The sequence below is a fragment of the Sorex fumeus genome, unplaced genomic scaffold (genome assembly GCF_029834395.1).
Source record: "Sorex fumeus unplaced genomic scaffold, SorFum_2.1 ptg000045l, whole genome shotgun sequence".
NCBI classification, from domain to species: Eukaryota; Metazoa; Chordata; class Mammalia; order Eulipotyphla; family Soricidae; genus Sorex; species Sorex fumeus.
The window spans coordinates 16,786,415-16,798,633 of record NW_026606102.1 but is presented as its reverse complement, the minus strand read 5'-3'; the positions used below and the strand labels follow the sequence as shown (position 1 = coordinate 16,798,633).

Here is a 12,219-nt window from a genome sequence, read left to right as displayed (position 1 = left end):
ACATAATCACATGCTACTATCATTGTTGACTTGACTTTCCCATTAGACCATGAGCTCATGGCTTCTTTTGTGATCTTGAGTTTCCTAATCAGTAAAATGGACTTCAAGATAATTGATAATAAAGTGTTTGCCAAGACTGTCATGCACTAGAATCAGTTGGACAGGCATAGCCATATTAGAAGATGGAGGTGGGAGATACTGGGATGTATATTGTAATTTAATGAAAAAAATAAGGTAGGGATTGGAGCAATAGCACAGTGGGTAGGGCATTTGCCTTGCACACAACTGACCTGGGTTCGATTCCCAGCATCCCATATGGTCCCCTGAGCACTGCCAGGAGTGATTCCTGAGTGCATGAGCCAGGAGTAACCCCTGTGCATCACCGGATGTGACCCAAAAAGGAAAAAAAAAAGAACAAGTTACTTTTGGTACTAAAACTCGAAAACCCAGATTCTTAAAGTCTCTGGCCTGTGTCAGAGCACATGTTTAGCATACAAATAAGAACATTTTTAAGAAATCAGGGCCCAGCAGAAAGTGCATGGGCTCTGGAGCTAGTGGAGTCTAACTGCTTATTCAATTGCCAGGTAACCTCAAACATATTACTTCTCCTTTGGGGGCCTCTGTTTTCCCTTCTACAAAGGCAAGGATAGGAATGCATGCTTTCAAAGGTTTTGAATATCTCAGTAATGATGTATTTTAATACTTAGTCCATAATAGTCTCTTAATAAATATTCTCTATTATTTATGTCTTCTGAATTGGAAATCACTATCAACACATCAGTTGTGAACATTGACTCTAAAATAATAATTTAGAACCTTTGAGTCTTACTTAAACATTAGGAGAAACCGTAAGAATCTGTTTTGAAAATGACTGCAGGATCTCTTGTAAATGTTGCTCTGACCCCTTTGTCTACTTCTAGTCATGGCAGCTGCACCACTTAACAAGGTAGCCAACCTCATTGTAAAGCCATTATTTTGATGTGCTTTTTAAAATCTTCCTACTGTCTTACCCTAATTTTCTTCCTTGGGACCTCACACACCAAATCTCTGCTTGTTTGCCCAGATGGCCCTTCTCACTTCAGATTTCTCCTGCAGATCTTACTGATGTGTCTCATGTTTTCATATCTGATCTATGGATCTGGTTCCATATCCTCTCCCCACAGACTATGGACACTGGTGAAGGCCCTGATATAAACACAGGGATCTTCCTGGTCTCTGTGTTTGGCATAAGGGATAGTAAGGGTGGGTAAGATTAAATATGAATATGAACAAATAATATTCATTAGCACAGTGGTACGGCATTTGCATTGCACGCTGCCCACCTGGTCGAGCCGGGTTTGATTCCTCCACCCCTCTAGGAGAGCCTGGCAAGCTACCGAGAGTATCTTGCCAGCATAGCAACGCCTGGCAAGCTATCCGTGATGTGTTCAACAAGTCTCACAACAGAGACGTTACTGGGCCCACTCGAGCAGATCGATGAACAATGGGAGGACAGTGCTACGGTGCTACTTGATAAATATTTACTAGATTATAGATTTTCTACAGTGTTTTGGACCCTCTGTAGGTTCTGGGGTTATAGAGATGAATCAAGTGTTACGTTGTCCTCTAGCTTTTCTCATTCTGTTCAGAAACAGAGCCAAATTAGGAGATGATTTTGTAAAGATGAGTGTTCACCTGATCTCTAAGGCTGAAGGGAGGGATCAGCATGGTTTTAATTATTCTAGTTTGTTGGTTTTTAATTTAGGGATCATTACTTACAATAATGCTAATATTAGTGTTTTAGGAATACCCTGTCGCTGTCCCACCCCAAATCAAAAGAGCCTGTATCCCTCCACTACTATTTCTAGGTCCGTTCTCATACCCGTATCATCTAGACTCAGATCTATAGACAGACTCGCAGAGTTTGTTATTATTGGCCACTGTTTAGTACCTTAGTATATTTTTTTATATTTGACATATGAGAGAAATCATTTGGAATTTGTCCTCCCTCTATGCACTTAGTTCAGCATGACAACTTTCATTTCCATCCAAGGTGCCGAAACCACAAGCTTTATTCATTTCTTATAGCTAAGTAGTAGCTCATTGTGTATGTCCACCACAGTTTCTTTATGGGGTGGTTTGCCTAAGCCTTATTCAGTCACCCTGTAGAATCAGCTTGACGAAACCAGGGTGCTCCCTTCCTTCTCATTTCTCTGACAGGTATGACACTGATCTGGACTTTCATCCACTGGTCTGTCATTCCATCATGCTAAGCAGGCTCCTGCCTTGCTCAGGAGGCCCCCACTATCCAAAATGCCTTTCCCTCAGGTAGAGAGATATTGGCTACTTTGGGAAGATTATTAAACATTTCCTGTTCTGACTTCGATAGCCCCTCCTTTGATCTGACATAGCCCCACCTTTGATCTGACAATATTCCTTCACACAGAATTGAATTTTTATTTTCATTGTGGTAGCATAGGCAGTATATTTAGCACAGTTCAGGCACAAAGTAGACATTGAATAAATCCTACCTGCTTTTCTTCCCCATGCCAACATAGCTAATCCCCACAGTGATTCTTTGAGTGGGAGAATTATCCCCCATTTTGCTAGATAAGGGAACAGCTGATGAAGTTTAAGTGACTTGCCCAAGATTCTGTAGCAACTTTGGTTTTGAGTTACACACATGTATGTATGCAGAAACAACCACAGATCTCTGGCCTTTGAGCATGTTGCAGCATATTTCAAGGGAGTGGAAAGCAAGGATTGCATCTCAGGACTGAGGAAGGGAGTTCAGGGATTTGAAACGGGCTGTGGTTAACCTAGCAAGTGGATTATTGCCACACAGGTGATCTTGCGGTGACTGGAGATTTCATCATGTGCTTTGAGGACAAAATTTCAGCCTGAGCTAGGGGTTCTAACACCCATAAAATATCCTTACTCAACTCAGAAGTTTTCATTCACAGCAGCTACCCATCTGGCCACCCCCTCGGGCATCATTTGTAGATGAGGGGGGAAGCAGTTAGGTTTGTGGAAAAGACCGTTTTTGAAGAGAAAAAAGAGCAAAAAGTGCAAGTTGGCACTGCAGAAATGCTGAGGCTCCTTCCAGCCAGCACTGCTAGAGGGCCGCTTCTCTGCCACTGCTGTCAACCAGGAGGGATTACCCCAGGAATCACCTCCAGCACCTCCTTGAAAGGTAGAGGAAAACCAGGTCTCTCCAAAATGGAAGGGGAAATGAAGGGTTATATCATGAAGGGTTATATCACCTATGATCTTGATACTTCCTAGAGTTTTAAATGCTTCACACAGGCCAATGAAGATAATTTATCTTTTCTTAAATGATTCCAAACAGCCTGGGAGGTATTTCAGGCTTCATAATGGTCCCATAGCAGTTCAACAGGGTTATGGCAAAATGTACAAAATTTGGAATCAGAAGATCTAGATCAAGGACTCAAGGGATGAATTGAGCCCACTGCCTGTTTTTCTAAATAGTTTCATTGAAACAGATCAAGCAATTCATGTGCTTATTCATTGCCTGTGGCTGCTTTCACACTACAATGGCAAATTTATCATGACAGAGACCACAGGACCTACCAAGCTTAAGCTAGTGATTCTCTCTCCGTAGTTTTCTACCTACCTAAAATACAAATCTGCCAATCTAAAACATCATGCTATATTACCTCCAAAATTAAAGATAAAATTCTTCCCCATTTTACTTTCTTCCTCTCTACTTTAGTTTCTGGAATAAATTAGATTTGGTTTTTCATATTTCTGATCAAGGGAATTTAATCCTCACTCAGCTATTTAAAAGAGAATGCTCAGCTCAATAGATATTTTTGTTATACTTTGCTAAACTCCTGTAACAGCGAGAGGTACATGAAGAAGCCTGATCGTGAACTAGGCTAACCACAGGTAAATTTATTGTGCTGCCAGTTTATCTCGCATCTTTCGATTCACAGGCTGGTCTTTCCACCTTTGTCTTCTTGTTCAAGGCAGTGTTCTGTTTCAGAGTTGGCAGTTCATTATTACATATCAAGGGCAATCTCCACCCATTTCCCCTCTTCTTTTCTGAAACGATGTTCATTTGGTTTTTAGTTTTCCCAAAGGGACCCTCCTTCTTGCTGTTAAATGCATTCTCTTTCTAAACCTAGAACAGATGATGATAACACAGTTGTGCTAATTGCAGTCAAGTACTAAGATGATGGTGGGTTTGGGACCCATACAGCAGGTGGGTGGATATGACACATCTTGCTCAGCCTAAGTCCTTTCTTTCATTTCACCTTCAGAACCTTCTTAGGATGTGTGTGTGTGTGTGTGTGTGTGTGTGTGTGTGTGTGCGCGCGCGTGCATGTGTGTGTATCTCTCAAAAAGAAACAGTCTAAAATATGAAATGATTTTTCTCATGTGTGGAATATAAAGCATAGTAAGAAAAGTACAAATGGCTGGTGGTATCAGATCCTGAGAACAGAACTGACAAAAACTGTTTGCCAAGGGGATCAGTGACGGGAGTGAAGGTGTCTTCAGATATTGGTGGAGGAACACTGGTACTCTGGTGGTAGATGTGATATTAGAGCATTATAGTTCCAGAAACGCTCTTATTAACAGTACTGTAAATCATCATGCCTAAATAAAAATTAAAGGAAGAAAATCTAAACAAAGATAAAGTATACAATATGAAGCTAGTAGCCACTTATTTATTTTATATGTCCATAAACATAGTCAAAAGGCAAGATAGTTTATCAGGAACCATGCAACAAAGTGAGATGATAAATTTCTCCACATATATTCCCTCAGCATGATGATGCACAGATTATTTGGATTTACGTCCTGTGTTCTCAGTCAAGTGGTACATGTTTTTCTTATATTTTATTTTACACAAATATAATTTGATAACTTGACCATTTGACCACTTTCCTAGTCATATGTGAGGTTTATCGTTGAGATAATTTTACTCTAAAAGTGCCCTTCAAAGTAATGCAAGATTTGGTTTTTCATATTTCTGATCAAAGGAATTTAATCCTTTGATGACTGTTTAAAGAAATGATTATAAGAATAGTCTAGGACAGCAATTTTTAAAGCATCTCATATACATGGCAAATAGGACTGATACATTTGCACGATGAAAATGGATTTAATTAGGTGAATTTAGTTAGACTTGATGAAGTAAGGCCAAATTAGGAGAAATTATATTTTTAAACCAATAAAATTTGTCTCTTATATTTTTGGATTTGCAAAGTTTCTTATAACGTGTGATAAGGTCTTATAATACACACACACACACACACACACACACCCCTCATGCTCTCCTACATATGCATATACACACTCTCACACACGACATGTACACGGTGCAATGGAAAAAGAGGGATAGCAGCACCTGGAGTGGACTCTTGTTCTCTCCTCTGCCTTCCCTTACTAATTCTGGCTTCTAAAAGGGAACCTGGCAGAGTTTTCCTCTTCCTATTCTAACCCTGTTATTCTAAAACAAAGAAATATCCTGATGGGAAGGATGGCCATTTGAGGTTTTTGATTTTGAAGACAATGATTATAGTTGAGTTTCATCCTGATTCTCCTTACTTCCGCTTATAAAGGACAACAAAGTCACTCATTTCCTGATCCAGAACCCAACTTGTTTTCCCAGGTTCCCTCCTACAACCAATACAAACACAGACTTGTACCAGCAAAACAGAAGCTGTTGGGAAATTTTTTTGGCTGCTGAAATGGGCTCCTTGTCACCAGGACATGGCAGGCTTTTTGTTGTATTGTCTCCCAGCCCTGGCCCCAGTACTCTAAAGAGAGCTTTATGTAATCAGTCTTCCTGACATGCAGAGTCCTGTCATTTTCCTCCCCTTCGGTTGTGCTGCCGCCTACAAATCAATAACATTGCCTAGGAAGTTCAAGCTGGTTCTGCAGTCACCCAAAGCTCTCTGTTTCTTAAAGGGTATGTCAGAAAATGTAAAGTTTCCTAATGATATTTCTGGCTGATGACACATGGCAGAGCTGATGGACTATTTATAATCAGTGGCACGATCGCAAGCACATTATTTTTATTTCACTTAGGGGGGGAGCCCTGTCACTTGCTACCTCTCTCTGTAGACAAGTTGATGCCTTCTCCACCTAAACTAGCTAAACCCTTCTTGCAGAATGTATTTGCACTCTCTCCTTGTGTTAGGAGCTCCCCAACTCTTCCCAATAGATAATCTTCCCCCCCTTTTATTGTTCTCAGACCAGGAGTGAGGGGAACAACTAATGATTTGTGGCAATTGTTTTAAATTCTGGCCTTGCCTTCACTATAAATGTCTCAGATCTTTGCTATTCAGATGCTACTGTGTTCCTCAAAGTATGGGTGTGGCTGTCAGGACTGAAGCTGCAGACATAGCTATAGCATCCAGCACTCACCCCAATTATCGTAGCATAGCTATCTTCTATTGAGCAGCTACTATGTTCTCAGTCATGTACATGACAGGCATTTTATATGGCACTTTTCATGAAGCCTCTCAAAATTATCTGTGGAAAATGCTGTATCTATAGCAGCTTCCCCCCTGAATTATACCACTAATAGAAAAAGGCCCAGGAATCAAGTTTGGGTCTTTTCTGTCAAATGCAGCTGCCCTCCTTCTACTATACCTTGATCCATCTCTTCTTGAATGTACAGGCACTTGTGTATACTTGGTGTGCATGCGCATGGGGATTTATCTGGGTGGTTCCTATGAGTATAAAGGAGAACCAGCATGAAATAGAAAAACTGAACCCTCTTACCCTGGGGTAAACCCAAGAAAAAAAGAATCAAATGCTAGAGCAGTGTTTCTCAACCTTTTTCTAACCATACCCCACTTCCAACCTGTTTTCTTCCTGTGGGCAGCTTCATTCCTACCAGTTGCCTCCCCAAGCTCATGCTGTGGACCCTCATTTCTGTCATTTTGATTTGTGGCCCCCTTGGAATAACCTGAGGACCCACTGGGGGGCCATATGGCCCCTGGTTGAGAAACACTGGACTAGAGGAGGATTTTAACTCTCTGCAATGCTAAATGTTACCTCTACAAAGATACTGAGCTCTCTTTCTCTCTCTCTTTCTCTCTCTTTCTCTATCACTCTCTCTTTTTTAAAAACTGTTTCCACAGGACAGAGTTTAGGGTATGGATTCGTTAACTATATTGATCCAAAGGATGCAGAGAAAGCCATCAACACTTTAAATGGACTCAGACTCCAGACCAAAACCATAAAGGTAAGAGGTGATACACTGACTCCTGATTCAGGAGGCTTTGGTTAAATTTTATCCCTTTTATCTAATCGCTGTAGGCAGTGAGGGAGCTGAAAGTGATATTCTTTATCTAGTCAAAGGACATTGCTGTCCACTTTAGTATGTAGGGGACACAGACCATTAGAAAAGAGTGAGGTGGGGCCTCAATAGGAGGAAAGGACCCAAGCAGTAGTGTCTCCCATGCATAGGGCAGAAGAGGCATCAGGGGTGACTCTTCCACCGAGAAGGACTCTGAGCCTGAGTCTATAGAGATAGCCAGCGCCAAGCCCCAGGAAGAAGCAGGCAGAGGACACAAAACACACACACACACACACACACACACACAAAGTTGTGTGTAAACTGCTCCTGGAGAACAGCATAGAAACAAGTACGACCCGAGTTAGGATGGGGAAATGATGACAAGATAAGGCAGAGAGGTGTGCCAAAGTGAGCAACTTGGTGTTAGTCATAGATGAAGAGACCCCTCCAAGCTAAGATTTGGAAAGGTAAAAGTAAGTTCTAAATAAATACCTGTGTCTAGTAGAGAGGGGTACTATTAAATTAAGAGATGCATAGGAAAGGGGACAAGAAAGAAAGCAACATTTCAGCAGCCTGAAAATAATCAGACTGATAGGTAATATTTCATGTGGGTGTTTTTAAGTTTAAAAGAGAAAACAGTCACCCACAGCCTGCCCACTCTCCTCCTCCCCTAGGTGGAGGTGGTGTGGCTCAGAAGGCACCCTCCTGACACCAACTTCTGAAAGAGGTGGTGCTGGCTTTGACGCTCCCATTGGGCAGCAAGGATGGTCTCCTGGATGGAGCTTGTCTCCTCCTCGACCTGCCTTCCTCTTCTTCCCTCACCTCCAGCCAGCGTCCTGTTTGGGGGCAGTTGCCAGCCAATTAATGAGTCCCATCCTTCATAGCCTATTAAACCAGGGAGGTGTCTCCTGGGTGCTCTTATCCTCTTGACAGCATGTCTGATGTAAAGTAGGACAAAAGAGAAGCCTCTCCAGAATGGAAATCTATAGATGGCACCAGATCTCAGTGCCTACAAGCACAAATCCAGGACATTTTAGTCCAGCTGAGTTACTTTTCCAGCATCCAGACTGACAGAGGCGACCACTGGCATAAGATAATCTTAGCTAGGAGATACTTTGAGCCAAAACAAAACAAAGCAAAGGCCTTCTCGTTTTGGTACATAGTACATAATTTTCTTTTCTTTTTATCTTTCTTTTCTTTTTTTCTTTTTCTTTCATTTTTAAAGGCAGCTTTGCTTTCACATTTGAATTTAGCTTACTTCTTGAAGATGATTGCTTTCCTTGATCTCATGCAGTCTGTGGTCTACAAAGATGCCAAAACGGGTCGGATTTAGGTTGCCTTGGTCTCAGCAGAATTAACTCCTCTGAGCTCACTAAGGGAGAAATAATAATCAAGAGTTGTTTAATCCTGAGGTAGTCCTTCAGGAGGTGAGAGGATTAATTTCATTCAAAGGAAAAAACACACCTATTTTCCTGCTCTAAATAAAGATGGAATGCTCATGTCACCAGATTCTTAGATGAGGTTGAGAGCTGTTTGTGGGTTTGATTGATTTTTCTATGCTATCCAGTTCAGCATTAGACTGTCAGATACTTTTCCCTTGATAGACATCCTGACCTTGAACTGAGGAAGGTGCTTTTCTTTCTTCTACAGGAAATTCAGACTTCCCCCCAAGAGTTTAGGATCGAATCACTGCCATCATTCTGCTTTTTTGTTAGTTTGAGTATCCTGAGGAAACCATTGGGGGCTCCCAAAAGACTGAGAGGAGCTGGCTTTTCTGATCTCAGAATGCACCCCCTGGCCCCTCAGAAGCCCTGCTTTGTCTAAGTGGATCTTAGAGACAAGGAACATTGATTAGTTAATTTCTGTGAAGAGCCAATCTGCCGCCTTTCCTTTTCTATATCTTTTTCTCCACCCCCTCACCCACCCTGCGCTCACCCTACATCAAAATGCTGCCAACACATTTGCAACCAGCAGTAACGTGAGCTTCGGAGGCACTCTAGGATTGAAAATGCATGATGCCACAGCTGAATCAATAATTTCCATTCTCCTCTACGAATGAAAATTTAATGTGCAAACCTGGGGATTTCAGCCCTTTCATTAAAGCAGTTTATTTGCTATACAAAAAATTAAGTTTGAGTGATAGGTTCCTTTATTAACTTTTCTTCCCTTTCCTAAAGGGACACAGTGTTTAAGGTAAAAATCATATTAAAGGAGAGAAAGAAAAGAACAACCCCTTTTCATGTGATGTTAATAGTCTCATCATTTATTAATTTTTAAAAAATTGTTTTTCTGCCTTTCAGGCAACTATTTACTTCGGCTTCAGTTTGCTTTGATAAGTGAAAGGAGTTTTATCTCTTTGCTCTAACTCCCATGAAGGAATGATAACTTGTCTGTATGTGGGGGGGAGGGGGGACACCTTCTTTAGAAGCATGCATTACAGAGATCTTCTTCGAATCATTTGGCCTTATTTGTATATTTTGGTTAAGTTTGTCCCTCCTTCTCATGTTTTTAATGTTTTCAGATGTTTCTTTTTTCTTTTTTTTTGTATTGTATAGGGGTGGGGCACCCAGGGAGTCCAAGAGCCACGCCCAGGTATTCTCAATTCTGGGCCAACCTACTTGTAGTTCAGTGGATCTAGTACTGCTTAGGCCTATTGCCAGGGCCACCAATGCATTGGGGGCTTCCAGGGATACTCCCTGTGATGCTTGGTGGTGCAGGGTTCCCCAGGACTGCACTTGGAAATGATCGGTGGTCTCTGTGGTGCCCAAGAGCCATTTAGGGTCAGCTGCGTGCAAAGCATGTGCCTTAATCCCTGTACTAATCTCTCCAGCCCCCACCTTTTAGTGTTCTGTTTTTTCGGGAGTTAAGAGGTTTGGGGGAGGGGGGGTTGCTTGTTTGTTTGTCTGTCTGTTTGACCACACCTGATCAGTTGCTCCTGATGTTGCCCTGGGAGATTGAGCTCAAGCATGCAAAGCATGTGTTCCAGCCTTCTAGGCTATCTTCTTGGCCCTTTCTAAAGCATTTCTGCATTTTCTCATGCAAAACACATGACTTTGGGTGTAACACACAATATAGATTTTGCAGGCAAAGAGTTAATTACTAAGCTTTAAAACGTAATGATTAATAACTAGATCCAGGGCAAGTTAAAGCCCCAGGGAATAGTGGAGACTATAGTGAACCGGAGGGCAGTGAAAAGGGCAGCTCTTCCTCAGCTGCTGCTGATTGTTTAAGCCTAAATTATCGCCAGATCTTCCATTTGTTCAATAGCAATCTAAACTGAGATTTTTTTTTAATGCCAAATCTTCCAGATTTTAAAGTTTGGAAGCCAACTGAGAAATGTTAAAGCATTGTGTAGGCAAACCAAACAAAACTTAATGGTTGACCTGTGGTAAAGTAGCCTGCAGCCTCTAAACTCAAATTTTAAACTACATTTTTGGTGATTGAGTGTGAATAACTCATTGCGGAGCTGTTAGGTGAAGGTGATTATGGTGGTGGTTCCCTGACAGCCAGCATTCGTGTCTCCTATATTAAAGGGAATGCAGTATGGCTGTGTGTGAATATGGAGGGTACGTGTTGGACATGGCCATATCTCTGTTCTTAAGGAGACTACAGTCTAATTGTAGACTCAGTGTCACAGTTGACAAAGAGCCTGATTTTGCAAGCGATTTTGAATCCCTAGGAACAGAGTGAATGACTGCAGATAAGTTGCCTATCTGGAATCAAATAAGAATCTTCTTGGAAGCGTGTATTACAGTTTCCCTAGTTCAGCTTACAGACATGTGACTACGTAGAAATTAGTGTCTGTATAATCAGTTGTTTAGTGCAAGACAGTGGTCACTTAGAGAAGGAAGTGACTTGTTGAAAGCCACACAAGTAACTATAAATTGAATGAGTTAGCAGCCAAAGCCTGCAAAAGAGGATCCTCTGATGAGTCGCTTAGTATGTGAGCTTAAAAGGAAAATATAACAATTAATGATGGAAATATTATCTTACATTGAGTACTGTTAATCACACTCTTTTACTGCTTTTTCATACATGATATTTCTTAATTTCTTAAAACATCCCTAAGGGTCACTGTTTTATACATATTTGCTCCAATTCTTAAAATAGCCCTGTAAGGAGGTACCATTGTCTCCTTTATACCAATGAGGAAACTGAGACCAAAGGAGATTGAAGAGACCTACCCAGCATCACACTGTAACTAAATGAGATTCGGAGGTTAAAAAAAAAAAAAAGGTTTTTTATACGACCTCTGGCAGGAGGTCGTAAATGTTAAAATGTCCTGCTGCCTCTTTGTTCAGCAGCATGTGCATTCTACAATAATGTGGGGTGTCTATTTGGCTCTGTACGTGCGTGCATGCACACACATGCACACACACAGACACACACACGCGCGCGCGCGCAGAGAAAGATTATACCCCCTAGTATTGGAAGAAAATATAAAAAGAAACAAATAAATTGAATGGTTGTTCCAGCCTTCAGTAAACAGACTTGTGGCTCAAGGCTACTGCATTAACCTCCAAAAATGAAACTTAAGGTTATTGTTCCAGGTTCTGTTCTAGGCCCTGTGGATTGGGAACTCAGTGGCAGACAGCAATGCACTGAAAGCCTCCCATACCTGCGTCCGAGGAGCATGGGATATAGGCCATGCACTTAACTCAGTTTGCCTGTCAAGTAGCCTGTTCCCCACCTGGGAAACTGGGTCTTTTTTCAGTATTTGATTCCTGAATCCCAATGATTTGCCTTATGTAAAGCTCTGGTAGCTTGTTTAGCTACCACCACCACCACCACCATGGCACACAACACACACACACACACACACACACACACACACACCACATATACACCTGCTGTCTCCAACACAGATCACTTTCAACTTAGGGAAGCATTGGGCGACAATGACCATGAATTCTGGAAAGTGGTTCTTGTTACTCCTTGACCCCACGCTGGACACCAGTCTCAGT

General features: G+C 41.6%; 1 protein-coding gene across 9 annotated transcripts in view; it reads left to right on the top strand.

Moving 5' to 3' along the window:
• ELAVL4 (ELAV like RNA binding protein 4) overlaps positions 1 to 12,219 on the top strand; it is a 104,052-nt gene that overhangs the window by 66,483 nt on the left and 25,350 nt on the right. For all 9 annotated transcript variants that reach the window (XM_056122439.1, XM_056122440.1, XM_056122437.1 and 6 more), the window contains one exon: positions 7,098 to 7,201. In XM_056122439.1, coding sequence (XP_055978414.1) covers positions 7,098 to 7,201 — 104 coding nt within the window. The remainder of the gene's footprint in view (positions 1 to 7,097; positions 7,202 to 12,219) is intronic.